Source organism: Oncorhynchus nerka, linkage group LG26, assembly GCF_034236695.1.
Source record: "Oncorhynchus nerka isolate Pitt River linkage group LG26, Oner_Uvic_2.0, whole genome shotgun sequence".
Classification (NCBI taxonomy): Eukaryota; Metazoa; Chordata; class Actinopteri; order Salmoniformes; family Salmonidae; genus Oncorhynchus; species Oncorhynchus nerka.
This window is the reverse complement of record NC_088421.1, coordinates 51869543-51893763: the sequence shown is the minus strand read 5'-3', so window position 1 is coordinate 51893763 and position 24221 is coordinate 51869543. Positions and strand designations below refer to the sequence as shown.

The window sequence follows — 24221 nt, the reverse complement described above, 5'->3', positions numbered from 1 at the left end:
GCTGCATAGATTTCATGACTAGAAGCTCAAAAGACGAAAACGTCATTTTTTTTTGTAAATTGAAATTTGCTCTCGTAAATGTTAGCAACACATCCGCCTTTGCGGGATGCACGGGGGATATAGCCCACCTATAATTTAGCCCAAACAACTACCTCTTTCCCAACTGTATTTAATTAATTTTTTTATTTTGCTCCTTTGCACCCCATTATTTTTATTTCTACCTTGCACATTCTTCCATTGCAAAACTACCATTCCAGTGTTTAACTTGCTATATTGTATTTACTTTGCCACCATGGCCTTTTTTGCCTTCATCTCACTTCTCACCTCATTTGCTCACATTGTATATAGACTTGTTTATACTGTATTATTGACTGTATGTTTGTTTTACTCCATGTGTAACTCTATGTCGTTGTATCTGTCGAACTGCTTTGCTTTATCTTGGCCAGGTCGCAATTGTAAATGAGAACTTGTTCTCAACTTGCCTACCTGGTTAAATAAAGGTGAAATAAAAAAAATAAAAAAATAAAAATATGGTCACTAGTGTGGTGAGGCCTCATTTAACATAGTAAATTCATCAGGCTTAAGCCATGTTTCAGTCAGGCCAATCACATCAAGATTATGATCAGTGATTAGTTCATTGACTATAATTGCCTTTGAAGTAAGGGATGTAAACATTAAGTTGCCCTATTTTGAGATGTGAGGTATCATGATCTCTTTCAATAATGACAGGAATGGAGGAGGTCTTTATCCTAGTGAGATTTCTAAGGCGAACACCGCCATGTTTAGTTTTGCCCAACCTAGGTCGAGGCACAGACACGATCTCAATGGGGATAGCTGAGCTGACTACGCTGACTGTGCTGGTGGCAGACTCCACTATGCTGGCAGGCTGGCTAACAGCCTGCTGCATGGTCTGCACCCTATTTCATTGTGGAGCTAGAGGAGTTAGAGCCCTGTCTATGTTGGTAGATAAGATGAGAGCACCCCTCCAGCTAGGATGGAGTCCGTCACTCCTCAGCGGATCAGGCTTGGTCCTGTTTGTGGGTGAGTCCCAGAAAGAGGGCCAATTACACACAAATTCTATATTTTGGGAGGGGCAGAAAACAGTTTTCAAGCAGCGATTGAGTTGTGAGACTCTGCTGTAGAGCTCATCACTCCCCCTAACTGGGAGGGGGCCAGAGGCAATTACTCGATGCCGACACATTTTTCTAGCTGATGTACACGCTGAAGCTATGTTGCGCTTGGTGATCTCTGACTGTTTCATCCTAACATCGTTGGTGCAGACATGGATAACAATATCTCTATACTCTACACTCGCCAGTTTTAGCTTTAGCCAGCAGCATCTTCAGATTAGCTTTAACGTCGATAGCCCTGCCCCCTGGTAAACAGTGTATGATCGCTGGATGATTCGTTTTAAGTCTAATACTGCGGGTAATGGAGTTGCCAATGACTAGAGTTTTCAATTTGTCAGAGCTAATTGTGGGAAGCTTCGGCGTCTCAGACCCCGTAACGGGAGGAGTAGAGACAAGAGAAGGCTCGGCCTCTGACTCCGACTAGCTGCTTAATGGGGAAAACCGGTTGAAAGTTTCTGTCGGCTGAATGACCGACACCGGTTGAGCGTTCCTACAGCATTTCCCTCCAGAAACCGTGAGAAAGTTGTCCGGCTGCGGGGACCGTGCGAGGGGATTTATACTAACGTTACCATCTGTACTTACTGGTGGCACAGACGCTGTTTCTTCCTTTCCTACACTGAAATTACCCTTGCCTAACGATTGCGTCTGAAGCTGGGCTTGAAGCACAGCTATCCTCGCCATAAGGCGATCGTTCTCCTGTACATTATCAGTGCAGCGACTGCAATTAGAAGGCATCATGTTAATGTTACTACTTAGCTATTTCGGCTGTTGGAGGTCCTGACGAACCATGTCCAGATAAAGCGTCCGGAGTGAAAAAGTTGAATGGGGAAAAAAAAGTTGAGGGGAAAACCAAAAGTATAAACGGTAATTAAAAAGTAAAAACCGTAAAGTTGTCAGGTAGCAAAGTAAGGTTGGCAACAAAACGCACAGCAACACGTAAACCAGTCTACTGAATAATGTGTAATTCCTTACTAAAGTAGTAATTATATAACATTTTTTAGTTTATTTTACCACTTACAACCATAAAATAACCATTTATAGCATAAAAAACAATGAACCTGACATAAACCAACAACACCATACATTTAGTTAATTATATATATAGATATATTAAATTATTTATTTAGATGGGTGACATTATCTGCCAAAGTAACAGCCCTGTAGACAAAGAAGACCTCTCCAGTAGGTACCAAAACATTCAATGGACATTTTCTCAAAAGTGAAGTTACAAGTTTATCAATGTTCAAAGCAGAATTACTTTCCCATTGTTCCTCAACTGTAGTGTATGATATTTTAGTGTCTAGCCCTGAGTCTCTATTTTTACCAATGTAAAAAAAACTTCAAATTTCGGTACATAAAACGGTCGGTCACATTTGACTCTGTAAAACCGATATATATTATTAATGTGTAAAACCTAGCAGTACTACTGATTTCTCTGAGAGTGAGGCAGATATATATTATTACTGTGTAAAACCTAGCAGTACTACTGATTCTCTGAGAGTGGGGCAGATATATATTATTACTGTGTAAAACCTAGCAGTACTACTGATTTCTCTGAGAGTGAGGCAGATATATATTATTACTGTGTAAAACCTAGCAGTACTACTGATTACTCTGAGAGTGAGGCAGATATATATTATTACTGTGTAAAACCTGGCAGTACTACTGATTTCTCTGAGAGTGAGGCAGATATATATTATTACTGTGTAAAACCTAGCAGTACTACTGATTTCTCTGAGAGTGAGGCAGATATATATTATTACTGTGTAAAACCTAGCAGTACTACTGATTTCTCTGAGAGTGAGGCAGATATATATTATTACTGTGTAAAACCTAGCAGTACTACTGATTTCTCTGAGAGTGAGGCAGATATATATTATTACTGTGTAAAACCTAGCAGTACTACTGATTTCACTGAGAGTGAGGCAGATATATAGCAGTACTACTGATTTCACTGAGAGTGGGGCAGATATATATTATTACTGTGTAAAACCTAGCAGTACTACTGATTTCACTGAGAGTGAGGCAGATATATATTATTACTGTGTAAAACCTAGCAGTACTACTGATTCTCTGAGAGTGGGGCAGATATATATTATTACTGTATAAAACCTAGCAGTACTACTGATTCTCTGAGAGTGGGGCAGATATATATTATTACTGTGTAAAACCTAGCAGTACTACTGATTCTCTGAGAGTGGGGCAGATATATATTATTACTGTGTAAAACCTAGCAGTACTACTGATTCTCTGAGAGTGGGGCAGATATATATTATTACTGTGTAAAACCTAGCAGTACTACTGATTCTCTGAGAGTGGGGCAGATATATATTATTACTGTGTAAAACCTAGCAGTACTACTGATTTCTCTGAGAGTGAGGCAGATATATATTATTACTGTGTAAAACCTAGCAGTACTACTGATTTCTCTGAGAGTGAGGCAGATATATATTATTACTGTGTAAAACCTAGCAGTACTACTGATTTCTCTGAGAGTGAGGCAGATATATATTATTACTGTGTAAAACCTAGCAGTACCACTGATTTCTCTGAGAGTGAGGCAGATATATATTATTACTGTGTAAAACCTAGCAGTACTACTGATTTCTCTGAGAGTGAGGCAGATATATATATATATATATATATTTATCATTTTGCTAAAAAACATGATCATTTGTCACTCTCAAGTGAAACCATCAAGTGATAGATTTTAACTTCTTGTGTCGAGCCATCCCGGATCCGGTATCGTGACTACAGCCTCAAGCTCATTACCATAACGCAACGTTAACTATTCATGAAAATCGCAAATGAAATTAAATTAATCTATTTGCTCTCAAGCTTAGCCTTGAGTTAACAACACTGTCATCTCAGATTTTCAAAATATGCTTCTCAACCATTGCAAAACAAGCATTTGTGTAACAGTATTGATAGCTAACGGAGCATTTAGCTTAGCATTTAGCGTTAGCATTCAGCAGGCAACATTTTCCATAAAAAACAGAAAAAGCATTCAAATAAAATCATTTACCTTTGAAGAACTTCGGATGTTTTCAATGAGGAGACTCTCAGATAGCAAATGTTCAGTTTTTCCTGAAAGATTATTTTTTAGGACAAATCGCTCCGTTTTCTGCGTCACGTTTAGCTACGAAAAAAAACCTGTATCCAGGATTGTGTAAATCTATCCGCAAGCTCATTAGCATAACACAACGTTAACTATTCATGAAAATCGCAAATGAAATGAAATTAATCTATTTGCTCTCAAGCTTAGCCTTTTGTTAACAACACTGTCATCTCAGATTTTCAAAATATGCTTTTGAACCATAGCTAAACAAGCATTTGTGTAAGAGTATTGATAGCCTAGCATTGCATTAAGCCTAGCATTCAGCATGCAACATTTTCCACAAAAAAACAGAAAAGATTTCAAATAAAATAATTTACCTTTGAAGAACTTCAGATGTTTTCAATGAGGAGACTCTGTTAGATAGCAAATGTTCCGTTTTTACAAAAAATATTATTTGTGTCGACTAATCGCTCCGTTTTGTTCATCACATTTGGGGAGGGAAAAAATAAATATATATATTAAGTCATTAAAACGCGAACTTTTTTCCAAATTAACTCCATAATATCGACAGAAACATGGCAAACCGATGTTTAGAATCAATCCTCAAGGTGTTTTTCACATATCTATCGACGATAAAATCCATCGTGGCAGTTTACTTTCTCTTCTGAATAAATGGAACGCGCATGGACCTACAGATTACGCACACAGGACACCGGGCGGGACACCAGGTAAATGTAGTCTCTTATGGTCTTCCAATGATATGCCTACAAACACGTCACAATGCTGCAGAACCCTCGGGGAATAGACAGAAACCGCAGGCTCATTCCTGGCGCATTCACAGCCATATAAGGAGACATTGGAACACAGCGCCTTCAGAATCTGGGGCATTTCCTGTATGAAACTTCATCTTGGTTTCGCCTGTTGCATTAGTTCTGGGCCACTCACAGATAATATCTTTGCAGTTTTGGAGACGTCAGAGTTTTGTCTTTCCAAGGCTGTCAATTCCATGCATAGTCAAGCATCTTTTCGTGACAAAATATTGCGCTTAAAACGGGTCTTTTTATCCAATAATGACATAGTGCCCCCATAGGTTGAACAGGTTAAACAAATACATAGCTGTCATTGAGCAACACCATGTCATGATTAAGTAGTGAAAAAACACAACAATCTCTTTCATAATTTCTTTTAGATAAAAAAAGCTATTTTATGAACGTTTCTGAAAAATGGATATGTAGTGTTTTGTAATTGAACTATTCTTATGTTTTCCTGTCTGAGCTCAGAGTTGATGAGAGATGTAATGTTTGTCTCTGTTGTGTTGAAGTCCAATCAGGCAGGAGAGACCAGCCTCCCCTGTTCCCAGCTGTGTGTCCATGAAGAGTGACCGGTCTATGAAACAACCTATAAAGTTTAGAGAGGGAGACTTTTCTACTGAACAAAGGTAAGACGAACTCATGGGTCCTGGTCAGTGAGTTAAAGAACACTGTCTCTTGTCATTTCTCCTCTCACATTTTCCCATTTCATTTTGGTTTATTTCATAATCCATATGCTAATCTTTTGTCCATTTTCGTAGTCCTAAAACAATAATAAACAAACACTGTCACGCCATAGACCATAGAGAGCTTTTTATTGTCTATGTTGGTTAGGTCGGGGTGTGACTAGGATGGGTCATCTAGGTGATTATATTTCTATGTTGGCCTGGTATGGTTCCCAATCAGAGGCAGCCGTTTATTGTTGTCTCTGATTGGGGATCATATTTAGGCAGCCATTTCCCCTTTGTGCTTTGTGGGATCTTCACTATGTATAGTTGCCTGTGAGCATTATAGCAGCTTCACGTTTCGTTTTCTATTTGTTTTCTTTGAGTTTCACTTCATATTAAAGAGGATGGAACTAAACAACGCTGCATCTTGGTCTACTGACTATAACGATCGTGACAAACACAACATTCCCTCCTGTGTGTGTGTGTGTGTGTGTGTGTGTGTGTGTGTGTGTGTGTGTGTTCTCCTTGGATGTTGTGTCCACAGAAACCAACAGGAGAGATCAGAGTCAGAGATTCTCAGTGGTCAGTCTTCCCAGAGTCATCAAACAGACCTGGCCTCCATATTCAGTGTATGTGGTCCTGTTGTGTACATTTGTTTTTGTTTACCTCAAGTAAAGTTGATCTGTCAATCATTCATTAATGTGTTAATGAGAAGCATTTAGTCTCTTGCTTAACTGATTTATTTAATTACTACAGTTGCTTGAAGAGAATATTATGACATTTGTGAAGAACGAACTGAAGATGTTCAAGAGGATTCTTAGTGCAGAACTCCCACAAGGCTTTGAGAGTCAGAAGCAGGACAAGGAAATGGTGGACCCTGAAGATGAGAAGCAGGAGAGCAGTGCCAGAGAGGGGGCTCTGAAGATCACACTGCACATCCTGAGGAAAATGAACCAGAAGGAGCTTGCTGACACACTGGAGAAATGTAAGATCTGTCTGCCTCATGTTGAATGATGTTTTATAACATTTAAAAGCTGTAGCTAAAGTACAGCTAAAGTAGCTGTGTAACTCAATGATATTGTAGCAGTCTTAACGCAACACCTAATGACCTCAACAAGTAGCAGCAGGAATGTGTTGTGTTGATTCATTTAGAATGAGAGAGAGACAACATAAATAATACCATCAATAAGAATCATAAAACATGGGACGAGATGTTAAAAACTGTCCATTGTGCCAATAGATGGAATGCATAAATAATACCATCAATAAGAATCATAAAACACGGGACAAGATGTTAAAAACTGTCCATTGTGCCAATAGATGGAATGCACTCGCATGAGATTTGCCGTGATGTTGACAGAGTGGCATGGGAGGTTTATTTCTTAGACTGGGGTAAGATGTCAATTTTTGGGACACATCCTCAGTAGTGTGCCTTCGAATCAGTGGGTGTTTCGGCCTTTAATCACTAAACACCCTCATCAAAGGTGGCCAGCTAAAGGGTGATCAAGCCTTAGCTTGTGTCCCATGCCCAATTAAGATGTCCCACGGGACTATGCAAGGCAGGGGCGTCCTCTTCCCTGAGCCAGCCATACAGCTGACCGCATACCTCATATGCCCTCCTCAAGTTGGAGGGATCTGAATTGGGTTCTCAGGTGGGGGTGGGGGGTCATGAAGTTATAGCCCAGAAAGGGTCCTTCCGTTTGATCCAGATCCACTGCCTCTTTCAGCTGCTTGAGAAACTGCTCTGACGGTCTGCCGCAGAGCCTGTCCATGGATTCCAAGTTCTTTCAGCAACCTGATGATGGAAGAAGCCACGAATCCTCTGCATCCTTCTTCAACTAGCCAGACTTTTGCATTCCGGCCACGCTGAGTTGCGTCTGCTGCCAACTCTGTGTAATGCAGTTTCTTACGCTCGTAGGCCTCTTCAACAGAGTTTTCCCACGGGACTGTGAGCTCTATGATGTACACAGCCTTTCGTGAAGGGGACCAGAGTACCATGTCTGGCCTAAGGTTGGTAGAAGCAATCTCAGGTGGAAAAATGAGTTGCTGGCCAATATGGACAAGCATCTTCCAGTCCCGGGCCATGGCTAGGTGTCCAGTTTCTGGCTTTGTAGGAGGAATAATTGGGCCTTTTCTGTCCCTCCCGGATGAATGTTGTTGTTTTGACGGGATTGCTTGTTTTTGGAGGTAATGAATTGGTTGCACTCCTCTTGGTCTCAAGTGCTGCAGCCAGGCTCTTGAGGACCTGATTGTGCCTCCAGGTGTAGCGGCCTTGTGAGAGGCTGGTCTTGCAACCTGTCATTATATGCCTGAGAGTCGCTGGAGCTGGGCAGAGGGGGCAGGTCGAGTCCTCGCCATACCATTGATGTAGATTTTTTGGTGATGGAAGCACATCATAAACAGCTCTTATGATGAAGCTGATGTTGCTTGCCTCCATTTGCCAAAGCTCACTCAATAATACCAATAATAATATAATCAGTCACACCAGTCAAAATAATAAATGATTAAATTAAAAACGTTATAACAGTCCAAATATACTGTAGTTATCAAAACAGACTAATATTAATATCCTCTGTGTTATTTCTAGATTCAGATGAGCTTGCTGTGATTTGCCAACGTGAACTCAAATCTAATCTAAAGAAGAAGTTTCAATGTGTATTTGAGGGGATCGCTAAACAAGGAAACCCAACACTTCTCAATAAGATCTACACAGAGCTCTACATGACAGAGGGTGGAACAGGAGAGGTCAATAATGAACATGAGCTGAGACAGATTGAGACAACAACCAGGAAACAAGCAAGACCAGAGACTGCAATCAAATGTAACGACATCTTCAAACCCTTAACTGGACAAGACAAACTTATCAGAACTGTGCTGACAAAGGGAGTCGCTGGCATTGGAAAAACAGTCTCTGTGCAGAAGTTCATTCTGGACTGGGCTGAAGGAAAAGCAAATCAGGATGTCCAATTTGTGTTTTCCTTCCCTTTCCGGGAGCTGAATTTGATGAAAGAGGACAAACACACTTTTATTGAACTTCTTAATCACTTCTCAATGGAGACCAAACAATCAAGAATCTCCAACCTCGACAAGTACAAAGTTCTGTTCATCTTTGATGGTCTGGATGAGTGCCGACTGCCCCTAGACTTCCAGAAGAACAAGATCTGTTGTGACCTCACAAGGTCAACCTCAGTGGATGTTCTGCTGACAAATCTCATCAAGGGAAATCTGCTTCCCTCTGCTCTCCTCTGGATAACTACCCGACCTGCAGCAGCCAATAAGATCCCTGCAGCATGTGTTGACCAGGTGACAGAGGTACGAGGGTTCAATGACCCGCAGAAGGAGGAGTACTTCAGGAAGAGATTCAGTGATGAGGACCTGTCCAGCAGAATCATCTTACACATAAAGACATCAAGGAGCCTCCACATCATGTGCCACATTCCAGTCTTCTGTTGGATTTCTGCAATAGTCCTTGAACACATGCTGAAACATAAGAGAGAAGAGATGCCCAAGACTCTGACTGAGATGTACACACACCTTGTGGTGTTTCATACCAAACAGAAGAATGAAAAGTATCTTGGGAAAGAAGAGACAGGTCCACACTGGAATAAAGAGAGCATTCTGTCACTGGGAAAACTGGCTTTTCAACAGCTTGTGAATGGCAATCTGATTTTCTATGAAGAAGACCTGAAGGAGGCTGGCATTGATGTCAATGAAGCCTCGGTGTACTCAGGGTTGTGCACACAGCTCTTTGAAGAGGAATGTGGGCTGTACCAGGACAAAATGTACTGCTTCGTGCATCTGAGCATTCAGGAGTTTATGGCTGCTGTATATGTGTTCCTCTCATTCACCAACAACAATGAGAATCTAATGGCCAAACCTCAATCAACATCCAGGAACCTTTCTGTGCTGTTCAGAGACAAGCATAAAGTTACTGTCTACAAGAGTGCTGTGGATAAAGCCTTACAAAGTGAGACAGGAAACCTGGACCTTTTCCTCCGCTTCCTTCTGGGCCTCTCCATGGAGTCCAATCAGAAGCACTTACGAGGTCTACTGACAAAGACAAGAAGCAGCTCACAGAGCCATAAAAAAACAGTCGAGTACATCAAGGAGAAGATCAGGGAGAATCCCTCTCCAGAGAGGTGCATCAATCTGTTCCACTGTCTGAATGAACTGAATGACCAGTCTCTAGTGGAGGAGATCCAAAGCTACCTGAGCTCAGGAAGTCTCACAAAACCCAACCTGTCACCTGCACAGTGGTCAGCTCTGGTCTTTGTGTTGCTGACTTCAGAAAAGGAGCTGGATGTGTTTGACCTGAAGAAATACTCCAGGTCAAAGGAAGGTCTTCTGAGGTTGCTGCCAGTGGTCAAAGCCTCCAGAGCTGTTCTGTGAGTACATAAAATGACATATAAGAACTAATCATCGGGAAGAAATATTCAGTTTAGGGAAAAATATGTATTGTAATATGTCTATATTATTATGTTGGAAAACATATTGAATAAATTAATTGATTTTCACATTAGTTGTACAATATGACCATACAATTCTAAGAGACGGAAGATTAATCTATATCTTGTTTGAGAGAATAAACCAAATGCATCTACCATTGTCCTTCTATACTACTGGTGTTAAATTAACAGTGTGTTTGTGAAGTCATGATGATCTCTTTGTCAGGCTGTCAGGCTGTGGAGTCACAGAGGAAGGCTGTGCTTCTCTGGTCTCAGCTCTGGAGTCAAACCCCTCACACCTGAGAGTGCTGGATCTGAGTAACAATGACCTGAAGGATTCAGGAGTGAAGCTGCTCTCTGCTGGACTGGGGAATCCCTACTGTAAACTGGAGACGCTGAGGTCAGTATTCCTGTAGTTGGTCAACAAGTGATAACTGTTCACCAGATCCACATTCACCAGATCCACATGTGTTTATCAGACACACATAGTCCACACCATATGTGTTTGGACAGTGAAGCTTACTGTTTTAAATGTGGTGCTGTACTCCAGCATTTTGGATTTCAGATATAATGTTTCATAATCTAACATTTTATTTGAGGTTAAAGGTGAGAGGTTTTGTTGTAGCCATTATTTGTTTTATCCATTATTATTCATGATTCCCTCACTCATTATTATTCATGATTCATTAATGATCTTTCTCAATCATGGCAGTCACAGGCTTGATGTAGTCATTACGTTCAAAGAATATGGGTCCAAATACTATACTTTTGATAACTTTAATACACTATAAGTGAATTGGTCAGATTTAGATGGGACCGATTATGATTTTTCAACGCCGATACCGATTAATTGGCCAAAACACAGTGTTGGAGAAGAAACTAAAAGTGCAACATGTGCCATGTAAAAACGCTAACATTTAAGTTCCTTGGTCAGAACATATGAATGTTAAGTTCCTTGCTCAGAACATATGAATGTTAAGTTCCTTGGTCAGAACATATGAATGTTAAATTCCTTGGTCAGAACATATGAATGTTAAATTCCTTGGTCAGAACATATGAATGTTAAATTCCTTGGTCAGAACATATGAATGTTAAATTCCTTGGTCAGAACATATGAATGTTAAATTCCTTGGTCAGAAAATATGAATGTTAAATTCCTTGCTCAGAACATATGAATGTTAAGTTCCTTGCTCAGAACATATGAATGTTAAGTTCCTTGCTCAGAACATATGATATTCCCAGTTAAGAAGTTTTATGTTTTAGTTATTATAGGAATAATGACACATTGACTATTTCTCTCTATTGGTCCGTATTTTATCGAACGGGTGGCGACCCTAAGTCTAAATATTGCTGTTACATTGCACAACCTTCAATGTTATGTCATGATTATGTAGAATTCTGGCAAATTAGTTTGCAACGAGCCAGGCGGTCCAAACTGCTGCATATACCCTGACTCTGCACAACGCAAGAGAAGTGACACAATTACCTAGTTAATATTGCCTTCTAACATGAATTTCTTTTAACTAAATATGCAGGTTTAAAAATATATACTTCTGTGTATTCATTTTAAGAAAGCCCTTGACGTTTATGGTTAGGTACATTTGTGCAAAGATTGTGCGTTTTTCGGCAATGCACTTATGTTTAACCATCACAAGTTGAAGCAGGCTGTGATTCAATGATAAATTAACAGGCACCGCATTGATTATATGCAACGCAGGGCAAGCTAGTTAAACTAGTAATATCATCAACCATGTGTAGTTAACTAGTGATTATGTGAAGAGTGATTGTTTTTTATAAGAGAAGTTTAATGTTAGCTAGCAACTTACTGACAGGTGGTCAGCCTGTCATGCAGTTTCCTCGTGGAATTTAATCGGCCATAATTGACGTCCAAAAATGCAGATTACCGATTGTTATGAAGACTTGAAGTCGGCCCTACTTCATCGACCATGCCAATTAATCGTCAACCTCTTTTCAGAATATTTATGACTTCTTCAAATAGGGGGAGTTGATACATTTTTCTAATGGTGAAACAGATACAGTGGCTTGCGAAAGTATCCACCCCCTTGGCATGTTTCCTATTTTGTTGCCTTACAACCTGGAATTAAAATGTCTATCATTTGATTTACACAACATGTCTACCACTTTGAAGATGCAAAATATTTTTATTGTGAAACAAACAAGAAATAAGACAGAAAAACTGAAAACTTGTGTGTGCATAACTATTCACCCCCCCAAAGTCAATACTTTGTAGAGCCACCTTTTGCAGCAATTACAGCTGTAAGTCTCTTGGGGTCTGTCTCTGTAAGGTTGGCACATCCAGCTCCTTCAAGTTGGAATGGTTCTGCTGGTGTACAGCTATCTTTAAGTCATACTACAGATTCTCAATTGGATTGAGGTCTGGGCTTTGACTAGGCCATTCCAATACATTTAAAATGTTTCCCCTGAAACCACGAGTGTTGCTTTAGCAGTATGCTTAGGGGCATTGTCCTGCTGGAATGTAAACCTCCATCCCAGTCTCAAATGTCTGGAAGACTGAAACAGGTTTCCCTCAAGAATTCCCTGCTGGTGACACCCCACAGCATGATGCTGCCACCACCATGCTTCACTGTGTGGATGGTATTCTAGGGGTGATAGCGGTTTTCTTGATGAACAAAAGGCTCAATTTTAGTCTCATCTGACCAGAGTACCTGTTTGGAGTCTCCCACGTGCCTTTTGGCGAACATCGAACATGTTTGCTTATTCTTTTCTTTTCTTTAAGCAATGGCTTTTTTCTGGCCACTCTTCCATAAATCCTAGCTCTTTGGAGTGTACGGCTTAAAGTGGTCCTATGGACAGATACTCTCCACTGTGGCGCTTTGCAGCTCCTTCAGTGTTATCTTTGGTCTCTTTGTTGCCTCTCTGATTAATGTCCTCCTTGCCTGGTCCGTGAGTTTTGGTGGGCGGCCTTCTCTTGGCAGGTTTGTTGGATTTAATGGTGCTCCGTGGAATGTTCAAAGTTTCAGATATTTTTTTATAACCCAACCCTGATCTGTACTTCTCCACAACATTGTCCCTGACCTGTATGGAGAGCTCCTTGGTCTTCATGGTGGTGCTTATTTGGTAGTGCCTCTTGCTTAGTGGTGTTGTGGCCTTTCAGAACAGGTGTATATGTAACAGTATAGCTTCCGTCCCTCTCCCCACCCCTACCTGGGCTCTGCACACATCAACATCTGACACCCACGAAGCATCGTTACCCATCGCGCCACAAAAGTTGCGGCCCTTGCAGGGCAAGGGGAACAACTACTTCAAGGTCTCTGAGCGAGTGACGTCACCGTTTGAAACGCTAGCGCGCACCACCTCCAACTAGCTAGCCATTTCACATCGGTTACATATCTATACTCAGATCATGTGACCGATCATGTGACACTTAGATTGCACACAGGTGAACGTCAACTAATTATGTGACTTCTGAAGGTAATTGGTTGATTGGTTAATTGGTTGCACCAGATCATATTTAGTGGCTTCATAGCAAAGGGGGTAAATACATATGCAAGCACCACTTTTCTTTTTCTTTTTTTCTTTTTTTTTATAAGTAATTTTTTCATTTCACTTCACGAATTTCAACTATTTACATTGTCCATTACATTAAATACAAATACAGTCTACTCAAATATTCGTTCAATAAATGTTTCTGTCTACAAGTTACATTATGATAAATCATAATAATGATACATTAATTTATGAATAGATATTGCACGTTTCAGGACAGTGATCAATCTGAAAATGTTGAAAAATATACTGCCACTATTTTTTAAACCACCAAAGAATAGCAGTGTGATTTTAATATGATTTTACTCTTTGTCAGGCTGTCAGGCTGTGGAGTCACAGAGGAAGGCTGTGTTTTTCTGGTCTCAGCTCTGAAGTCAAACCCCTCACACCTGAGAGAGCTGGACCTGAGCTACAATGACCTGAAGGAATCAGGAGTGAAGCTGCTCTCTGCTGGACTGGGGAATCCCCACTGTAAACTGGAGACTCTGAGGTCAGTATTCCTGTAGTTGGTCAACAAGTGATAACTGTTCACCAGATCCACATGTGTTTACCAGACACACATAGTCCACACCATATGTGTTTGGACAGTGAAGCTTACAGTTTTACATGTGGTGCTGTACTCCAACATTTTGGATTTGAGATATAATGTTTCAAATGATTACATAGTCCACACTGTATGTGTTTGGACAGTGAAGCATACCATTTTTGTTACTATGACCGACAAAGACAAATGACAGAGGGAGTATATATACAGTGATAGAGTGGGGATTGGAACCAGGTGAGTGTAATGATGACGAGACAAGTCCGGGGTTGATGAGTGAAGGGTATTTGCCAGCAGCAGGTTCGGCAGCAGCTAGAAGGCCGGCGACGCCGAACGCCTGAGCTGGACAGGAGGGACAGGAGGGACAGGAGGGGGAGCCAAAGAGAAGGCTGGTGTGACAGCACCAGAAAGAAGGGGGACCCTTCTTTTTCAAGACCTTTTGTGACAGTTTTAAATTTAAACAGAATTTTGGATTTGAGATAGAACGTTCCATAGTAGGTGACAGTAGGTGACAGTAGGTGACAGTAGGTGACAGTAGGTGACAGTACAGTCGTGGCCAAAAGTTTTGAGAATGACACAAATATTAATTTTCACAAAGTCTGCTGCCTCGGTGTTTTTAGATATTTTTTGTCAGATGTTACTATGGAATACTGAAGTATAATTACAAGCATAATTACAAGGGTCAAAGGCTTTTATTGACAATTACATGAAGTTGATGCAAAGAGTCAATATTTGCAGTGTTGACCCTTCTTTTTCAAGACCTTTTCAATCCGCCCTGGCATGCTGTCAATTAACTTCAGGGCCACATCCTGACTGATGGCAGCCAATTCTTGCATAATCAATGCTTGGAGTTTGTCAGAATTTGTCGGTTTTTGTTTATCCACCCCCCTCTTGAGGATTGATCACAAGTTCTCAATGTGATTAAGGTCTGGGGAGTCTCCTGGCCATGGTCCCAAAATATTGATGTTTTGTCCCCAAGCCACTTAGTTTTTCCTTATGGCAAGATGCTCCATCTTGCTGGAAAAGGCATTGTTCGTCACCAAACTGTTCCTGGATGGTTGGAAGAAGTTGCTCTCGGAGGATGTGTTGGTACCATTCTTTATTCATGGCCGTGTTCTTAGGCAAAATTGTGAGTGAACCCACTCCCTTGGCTGAGAAGCAACCCCACACATGAATGGTCTCAGGATGCTTTCCTATTGGCATGACACAGGACTGATGGTAGCGCTCACCTTGACTTCTCTGGACAAGCTGTTTTCCGGATGCCACAAACAATCAGAAAGGGGATTCATCAGAGAAAATGACTTTACCCCAGTCCTCAGCAGTCCAATCGCTGCACCTTTTGCAGAATATCAGTCTGTCCCTGATGTTTTTCCTGGAGAGAAGTGGCTTCTTTGCTGCCCTTCTTGACACCAGGCCATCTTCCTAAAGTCTTCGCCTCACTGTGCATGCAGATGCACTCACACCTGCCTGCTGCCATTCCTGAGCAAGTTCTGTACTGGTGGTGCCCCGATCCCGCAGCTGAATCAACTTTAGGAGACGGTCCTGGCGCTTGCTGGACTTTCTTGAGCGCACTGGATACTTCTTCACAACAATTGAACCGCTCTCCTTGAGGTTCTTGATTATCCAATAAATGGTTGATTTAGGTGCAATCTTACTGGCAGCAATATCCTTGCCTGTGAAGCCCTTATTGTGCAAAGCAATGATGATGGCACGTGTTAATTTGCAGTTAACCATAGTCAACAGAGGAAGAACAAAGATTCCAAGCACCACCCTCCTTTTGAAGCTTCCAGTCTGGTATTCAAACTCAATCAGCGTGACAGAGTGATCTCCAGCCTTGTCCTCGTCAACACTCACACCTGTGTTAATGAGAGAATCACTGACATGATGTCAGCAGGTCCTTTTGTGGCAGGGCTGAAATGCAGTGGAAATGTTTTTGGGGGATTAAGTTAATTTGCATGGCAAAGAGGGACATTGCAATTAATTTAAATTAATCTGCTCACTCTTCATAACATTCTGCAGTAAATGCAAATTGCCATCATACAAACTGAGGCAGCAGACATTGTGAAAATTAATATTTGTGTAATTCTCAAAACTTTTGGCCACGACTGTACATTCTGTATAACATATAACAAACTGAGGCACCTTTTATTTAACAGGTTCCATAAACATTTGCCTGTGTAGAAATGAAAGCACTTTAAAGTCGCAAGTATTTGGACAAATTCATTTAGTCAAAAGTTTAGTGTTTGGTCCCATATTCCATGCTTCTAGTGATTACATCAAGCTTCTGACTCTAAAACTTGTTGAATTCATTTGCTGTTTGTCTTCATTTTGTTTTAGATGTTTTTCCAAATAGAAACTGAATGGTAAAAAATGTCCTGTCATTTTGGAGTCACTTCACTTGTATTGTAAGTAAGAACAGAACATGTTTCTGAATACTCCTACATTCAAGTGGATGCTATTATGAATAATCATGAATGAATTGTGAATAATGATGAATAACAAATTTATAGAGGCACAAAGATCAGAAAAAATGCTAACCTCCTCTATTATTGGTAATGGTGAGAAGTTTGCATGTTTTGTTGTAGTCTCTGTTATTGGTAGTGGTGAGAGGTTAGCATGTTTTGTTGTAGTCTCTGTTATTGGTAGTGGTGAGAGGTTAGCATGTTTTGTTGTAGTCTCTGTTATTGGTAATGGTGAGAAGTTTGCATGTTTTGTTGTAGTCTCTGTTATTGGTAATGGTGAGAGGTTAGCATGTTTTGTTGTAGTCTCTGTTATTGGTAATGGTGAGAGGTTAGCATGTTTTGTTGTAGCCTCTGTTATTGGTAATGGTGACAGGTTAGCATGTTTTGTTGTAGCCTCTGTTATTGGTAATGGTGAGAGTTTAGCATGTTTTGTTGTATCCTCTGTTATTGGTAATGGTGAGAGGTTAGCATGTAACTTTCTCACTCATTATATTATTCATGATTCTGTCACGCCCTGACCTTTATTTCTCTATTTGGTTAGGTCAGGGTGTGATTTGGTGGGCATTCTAGTTTTCTATTTCTTTGTTGGCCGGTATGGTTCCCAATCAGAGGCAGCTGCCTATCGTTGTCTCTGAATGGGAATCATACTTAGGCATGCTGTTTTCCACCCCAGTTTGTGGGATCTTGTTTTTGCACAGTTGCTGTATAGCCCTGCAGAACTTTACGTTCATTGACCTTTTGTTGTTTTTTCATCTAAAATAAAGTAAGATGTACACTTTCCAGGCCTCATTGGTCTCATTCCGACGACGAACATAACAGATTCATTCATGATTTGTATAAATCATGGCATCATCTATATTAATTTGGTAGTGTTTAGAAACATGTTATCTACTCAGTTAGAAAGAAAATTACTCCAGTCATCATCCACATTTCAGTTACTATTGGGCAAAACAACCAAAACAAACTGCAAATGAATATCATATCAAACATTTGATCTCATAGATAGAGCCACATTTAAAATGTTAGCTTCACTGTAAAAATAGATATGGTCTGGACTGTATACTCAATTAAATCTGCTACCTCACTGTCTAAATAGATATGGTGTGGACTGTATACTCAATTAAATCTGATACCTCACTGTCTGTCTTCTGACAGATACTGATTTATAAACTGGTCTGGTCAGACCTCTCAAATATTTGTAGTATACAGTTGATGTCGGAAGTTTAAATACATGAGGTTGGAGTCATTAAAACTCGTTTCTCAAGCACTCCACAAAGTTCTTGTTAAACAAACTATAGTTTGTCAGTTAGGACATTGACTTTGTGCGTGACACAAGTAATTCTTCCAACAATTGTTTACAGACAGATTATTTAATTTACAATTCACTTAATCACAATTCCAGTGGGTCAGAGGTTTACATACACTAAGTTGACTGTGCCTTTAAACAGCTTGGAAAATTCCAGAAAAGGGTGTCAAGGCTTTATAGAAGCTTCTGATAGGTTAATTGACGACATTTGAGTTAATTGGAGGTGTACCTGTGGATGTATTTCAAGGGCTACCTTCAAACTCAGTGCCTCTTTGCTTGACATCATGGGAACATCAAAAGAAATCAGCTAAGACTTCAGAAAAAAATTGGAGACCTCCATAAGTCTGGTTCATCCTTGGGAGAAATTTCCAAATGCCTGAAGGTACCACGTTCATCTGTACAAACAACAGTACGCAGGTATAAACACCATGGGACCACGCAGCAATCATACCGCTCAGGAAGGAGATTAGTTCTGTCTCTTAGAGATGAACGTACTTTGGTGTGAAAGCGCAAATCAGAACAACAGCAAAGGAGGTGGCAGTATTTTCACGTCCGAATGAAAAACCTGTCCAAAGTAAACTGCCTACTACTCAGGCCCAGAAGCTAAGATATGCATATTATTAGTACCAGTTGATTTGGATAGAAAACACTCTGAGGTTTCTTAAACTGTTTGAATCATGTCTGAGTATGACAGAACTTATTTGGCAGGCGAAACCCCGAGGACAAACCATTCAGATTCTTTTGGTTTGAGGTCACTCTTTTCAATGGGTTTTCATTGGGAATCCAGATTTCTAAGGGACCTTCTTGCAGTTCCTATTGCTACCACTGGATGTCAACAGTCTTTAGATATTAGTTGAGGTTTTTCCTTTGAGAAATGAAGAAGTAGCACTGTTCAGAACGAGGGTAGAGGGAAGTGTACTCTTTGTTAGAGGCACGTGACCTGAAAGCTCCACTTTGTTTTCCACCGGTATTGAACACCGTCTTTAATTTGATCAATTATTTACGTTAAATACCTACAGTTCTATTACAAAAGTAGTTTGAAATGTTTGGACAAAGATTACAGGTAATAATTTGTAGTCATGTTGGGTGAGCTGGAACCAGTGTTTTTCTGGATTTCTGGTTAAAATAAATTGACATTTTGGATATATTTCAAAAGGACCATTTGTGATGTTTATGGGACATATTGGACAGAAGAAGCTCAAAGGTAAGACATTAAATGTGTAACGGCTAACTTGTGGAGAAGGAGAGTCGGACCAAAATGCAGCGTGATGATGATTCATGATATTTTAATGAAGGAAAAAACTATACATGAAGAAACTACAAAATAATGAAATGTGAAAACCGAAACAGCCCTATCTGGTGCAAACACAAAGACAGGAACAATCACCCACAAAACACTCAAAGAATATGGCTGCCTAAATATGGTTCCCAATCAGAGACAACGATAAACACCTGCCTCTGATTGAGAACCACTCCAGACAGCCATAGACTTTGCTAGATACCCCCACTAAGCCACACACCCAATACCTAACAAAACCCCAAGACAAAACACACCACAATAAACCCATGTCACACCCCGGCCTGACCAAATAAATAAATACAAACACAATATACTTCGACCAGGGTGTGACAGAACCCCCCCCCCCCCCTAAGGTGCGGACTCCCGGACGCACATCAAAACAATAGGGAGGGTCCGGGTGGGCGTCTGTCCATGGTGGCGGCTCCGGCGCGGGACGTGGACTCCACTCAATCAATGTCTTAGTCCCTCCTCCTCGCGTCCTAGGATAGTCCACCCTCGCCACCGACCATGGCCTAGTAGTCCTCACCCAGAACCCCACTGGACTGAGGGGCAGCTCGGGACTGAGGGGCAGCTCGGGACTGAGGGGCAGCTCGGGACTGAGGGGAAGCTCGGGACTGAGGGGAAGCTCGGCACTGAGGGGAAGCCCGGCACTGAGAGGAAGCCCAGCACTGAGAGGAAGCCCAGCACTGAGAGGAAGCCCAGCACTGAGAGGAAGCTCAGCACTGAGAGGAAGCCCAGCACTGAGAGGAAGCTCAGCACTGAGAGGAAGCTCAGGCAGGTAGTTGGATCCGGCAGATCCTGGCTGGCTGGCGGTTCTGGCAGATCCTGGCTGACTGGCGGATCTGGAAGAATCTGGTTGACTGGCGGATCTGGAAGAGTCTGGCTGACTGGCGGATCTGGAAGAGTCTGGCTGACTGGCGGATCTGGAAGAGTCTGGCTGACTGGCGGATCTGGAAGTGTCTGGCTGACTGGCGGATCCTGGCAGACTGACGGATCTGGCTGCTCCATGCTGACTGGCAGCTCTGGCTGCTCCATGTAGACTGACAGCTCTGGCGGCTTCTTGCAGACTGGCAGCTCTGGCGGCTCCTTGCAGACTGGCAGCTCCATGCAGACTGGCCGCTCCATGCAGACTGGCCGCTCCATGCAGACTGGCAGCTCTGGCTGCTCCATGCAGACTAGACTGACAGCTCTGGCTGCTCCATGCAGACTGACAGCTCAGGCTGCTCCATGCAGGCTGGCAGCTCTGGCTGCGCTGAACAGGCGGGAGACTCCGGCAGCGCAGGAGAGGAGAAAGGCTCTGGCTGCGCTATAAACAGGCGGGAGACTCCAGCAGCGCTGTAGAGGAGGAAGGCTCTGGCTGCGCTGAACAGGCGGGAGGCTCCGGCAGCGCAGGAGAGGAGGAAGGCTCGGGCAGCGCTGAACAGGCGGGAGACTCCAGCAGCACAGGAGAGGAGAAAGGCTCCGGCAGCGCTGGAGAGGCGAGGCGCACTGTAGACCTGATGCGTGGTGCTGGCACTGGTGGTACTGGGCCGAGGACACGCACAGGAAGCCTGGTGCGGGGAGCTGCCACCGGAGGGCTGGTGTGTGGAGGTGGCATAGGATGGGCTAGACCGTGAAGGCGTGCTGGAGATCTTGAGAGCAGTGCTGGCACAGGACGTGCAAGGCTAGGGATGTGCACAGGAGGCCTGGTGCGTGAGGCTGGCATCAACTTCACCAGCCGACTAACACGCACCTCAGGACGAGTATGGAGCGCTGACCCAGGTGCCATCAAATCCCCGACACGCTCCGTCGGGCGAATTCCATGTTTAAAACACCAACACAGCAACTCCCTCATTTCTCTCTCCTCCAATTTCCCCATTAACTCCTTCACAGTCTCTGCTTCGCTCACCTCCAACACCGGCTCTGGTTCTGTTCTCCTCCCTGGCTCCTCACAATAAACAGGGGGAGTTGGCTCAGGTCTGAACCCTGACTTTGCCACACTCTCCCTGAGCCTCCCCCCCCCAATACATTTTTGGGGCTGACTCTCGGTCTTCCGTCCGCGCCGCCATGCTTGCTTCGCCAACTCCATTCTCCGATAACCTGCTTCGCACTGCTCCAGCGAATCCCAGGCGGTCTCCGGCACTCTCTCTGGGTCGACCGCCCACCTGTCTATCTCCTCCCAAGTTGTTTAGTCCAGATATTGTTGCTCCTGTTGCCGCTGTTGCTTCTCCTCATACCAGCGCCTCTCAGCTCTCGCCGCCTCCAGTTCTTCTTTGGGGTGGCGATATTCTCCAGGCTGCACCTTGGGGCGGCTACACTCCCCTGGTTTAGCCCAGGGTCCTCTCCCGTTGAGGATTTCCTCCCATGTCCAGAATTCCTTATTACGTATCTCCTGCTGCCGCTGCCTGTTGACACGCTGCTTGGTCCTGTTGTGGTGGGTGATTCTGTAACAGCTTTCTTGTGGAGAAGGAGAGTCGGACCAAAATGCAGCGTGATGATGATTCATGATATTTTAATGAAGGAAAAAACTATACATGAAGAATCTACAAAATAATGAAATGTGAAAACCGAAACAGCCCTATCTGGTGCAAACACAAAGACAGGAACAATCACCCACAAAACACTCAAAGAATATGGCTGCCTAAATATGGTTCCCAATCAGAGACAACGATAAACACCTGCCTCTGATTGAGAACCACTCCAGACAGCCATAGACTTTGCTAGATACGCCCACAAAACCCCAAGACAAAACACACCACAATAAACCCATGTCACATCCCGGCCTGACCATATAAATAAATACAAACACAATATACTTCGACCAGGGCGTGACAAAATGTATCTTCATTTCTGCTTTTTGTGTCGCGCCTGGAGGGTTGAAATAGGATAGTCTGTGTTTGTTTGTGATACCCTCAGAAAATAGCATCATTTGCTTTCACCGTAAAGCCTTTTTGAAATCTGATTCACAACAAGTGTAGCTTTAATATTGTATATTGTGTATTGCATGTGTGATTTCATGAAAGTTTAATTTGTATAGTAATTTATTTGAATTTGGCGCTGTGCATTTTCACTGGATTTTGGCCAGTGGGACTCGTCCCATATATCCCAGAGAGGTTTAAGACACTAATAGCTTACAGACGGTAGGCAATTAAGGTCACAGTTATGAAAACTTAGAACACTAAAGAGGCCTTTCTACTGACTCTGAAAAACACCAAAAGAAAAGATGCCTGGTTCCCTGCTCAGCTGAAAATAAACGCAATTGACAGTGAGAAGACGTTTCTTTTTTTGCTGAGTTGAGATATGGCAGGTTTCAGGAAACTGTATCTCAACATTTTGAAAAAATGTACTGACACTATTTTCACCACCAAAGAAGAGCAGTGGAATTTGAATATGATTTGACTCTTTGCAGGTTGTCAGGCTGTGGAGTCACAGGGAAAAGCTGTGCTTCTCTGGTCTCAGCTCTGAGGTCAAACCCCTCACACCTGAGACAGCTGGACCTGAGTAACAATGACCTGTACGATTCAGGAGTGGAGCTGCTCTCTGCTGGACTGGGGAATCCCCACTATAAACTGGAGACTCTGAGGTCAGTATTCCTGTAGTTGGTCAACAAGTGATAACTGTTCACCAGATCCACATGTGTTTACCAGACACACATAGTCCACACCATATGTGTTTGGACAGTGAAGCTTAGCATTTTTTTAAAGTGGTGCTATGCTCCAGTATTTTGCATTTGAGATCAAATGTTTCATATTAGGTGACAGTACAGAATGTCTCCTTTTGTTTAAAGGTATTCATAGATATATATTTTAACATTTAGAAATTAAAGCACTTTATGTACGTAGTTCTCCCATTTGAAAAAGTCGTAATTATTTGGACAAATTAATTTAGTCAAAAGTTTAGAATTTGGTTGCATATTCCATGCCTGCAGTGATTACATCAAGCTTGTGATTCTACTAACTTGTTGAATTCATTTGCAGGTTGATTTGGTTGTGTTTTGGATTATGTTTTTCCAAATAGTAACTGAATGGTGAATAATGTCCTGTCATTTTGGAGTCACATCACTTGTATTGTCAGTAAGAATAGAAGATGTTTCTGAACACTTCTACATTCATGTGGATGCTACCAAGAGTATGAATAATCAGGAATGAATCGATGAATGATGATGAATGAGAAAGTTACAGAGGCACAAAGATTAGACCCCCTCTGTTATTGGTAATGGTGAGAGGTTAGTATGTTTTGTTGTAGCCTCTGTTATTGGTAATGGTGAGAGGTTAGCATGTTTTGTTGTATCCTCTGTTATTGGTAATGGTGAGAGGTTAGCATGTTGTGTTGTAGCCTCTGTTATTGGTAATGGTGAGAGGTTAGCATGTTTTGTTGTAGCCTCTGTTATTGGTAATGGTGAGAGGTTATTATGTTTTGTTATATCCTCTGTTATTGGTAATGGTGAGAGGTTAGCATGTTTTGTTGTAGCCTCTGTTATTGGTAATGGTGAGAGGTTAGCATGTTTTGTTGTAGCCTCTGTTATTGGTAATGGTGAGAGGTTACCATGTTTTGTTGTAGCCTCTGTTATTGGTAATGCTGAGAGGTTAGCATGTTTTGTTGTAGCCTCTGTTATTGGTAATGGTAAGAGGTTAGCATGTTTTGTTGTAGCCTCTGTTATTAGTAATGGTGAGAGGTTAGCATGTTTTGTTGTATCCTCTGTTATTGGTAATGGTGAGAGGTTAGCATGTTTTGTTGTAGCCTCTGTTATTGGTAATGGTGAGAGGTTAGCATGTTTTGTTGTAACTCATTATTATTCATGATTCATTCATGATTTTTCTTAATCATGGCATCATCAGGATTAATTTAGTAGTGTTTAGAAACATGTTATCTACTCACTTAGAAAGAAAATGACTCCAGTCATCATCCACCATTTCAATTTTGGGCAAAACATACCCCAAACACAACCAAAACAAACTGCAAATGCAACCAACGAGTTTCAGTCACAGGCTTGAT

At 41.9% G+C, this 24221-nt stretch overlaps 2 protein-coding genes across 2 annotated transcripts in view; both read left to right on the top strand.

The window, feature by feature from the left end:
- Positions 1–24221, top strand: part of LOC135564809 (NACHT, LRR and PYD domains-containing protein 3-like) — a 130717-nt gene that overhangs the window by 24592 nt on the left and 81904 nt on the right. The gene's annotated exons all lie outside the window — the stretch shown is intronic.
- The window catches only part of LOC135564799 (NACHT, LRR and PYD domains-containing protein 12-like), a 55822-nt gene that overhangs the window by 4667 nt on the left and 26934 nt on the right, over positions 1–24221 (top strand). The window contains exons 2-8 of the mRNA XM_065010854.1: positions 5510–5626; positions 6210–6294; positions 6422–6650; positions 8253–10050; positions 10337–10510; positions 13955–14128; positions 22636–22809. Of these exons, the coding sequence (XP_064866926.1) occupies positions 5510–5626; positions 6210–6294; positions 6422–6650; positions 8253–10050; positions 10337–10510; positions 13955–14128; positions 22636–22809 (2751 nt within the window). The remainder of the gene's footprint in view (positions 1–5509; positions 5627–6209; positions 6295–6421; positions 6651–8252; positions 10051–10336; positions 10511–13954; positions 14129–22635; positions 22810–24221) is intronic.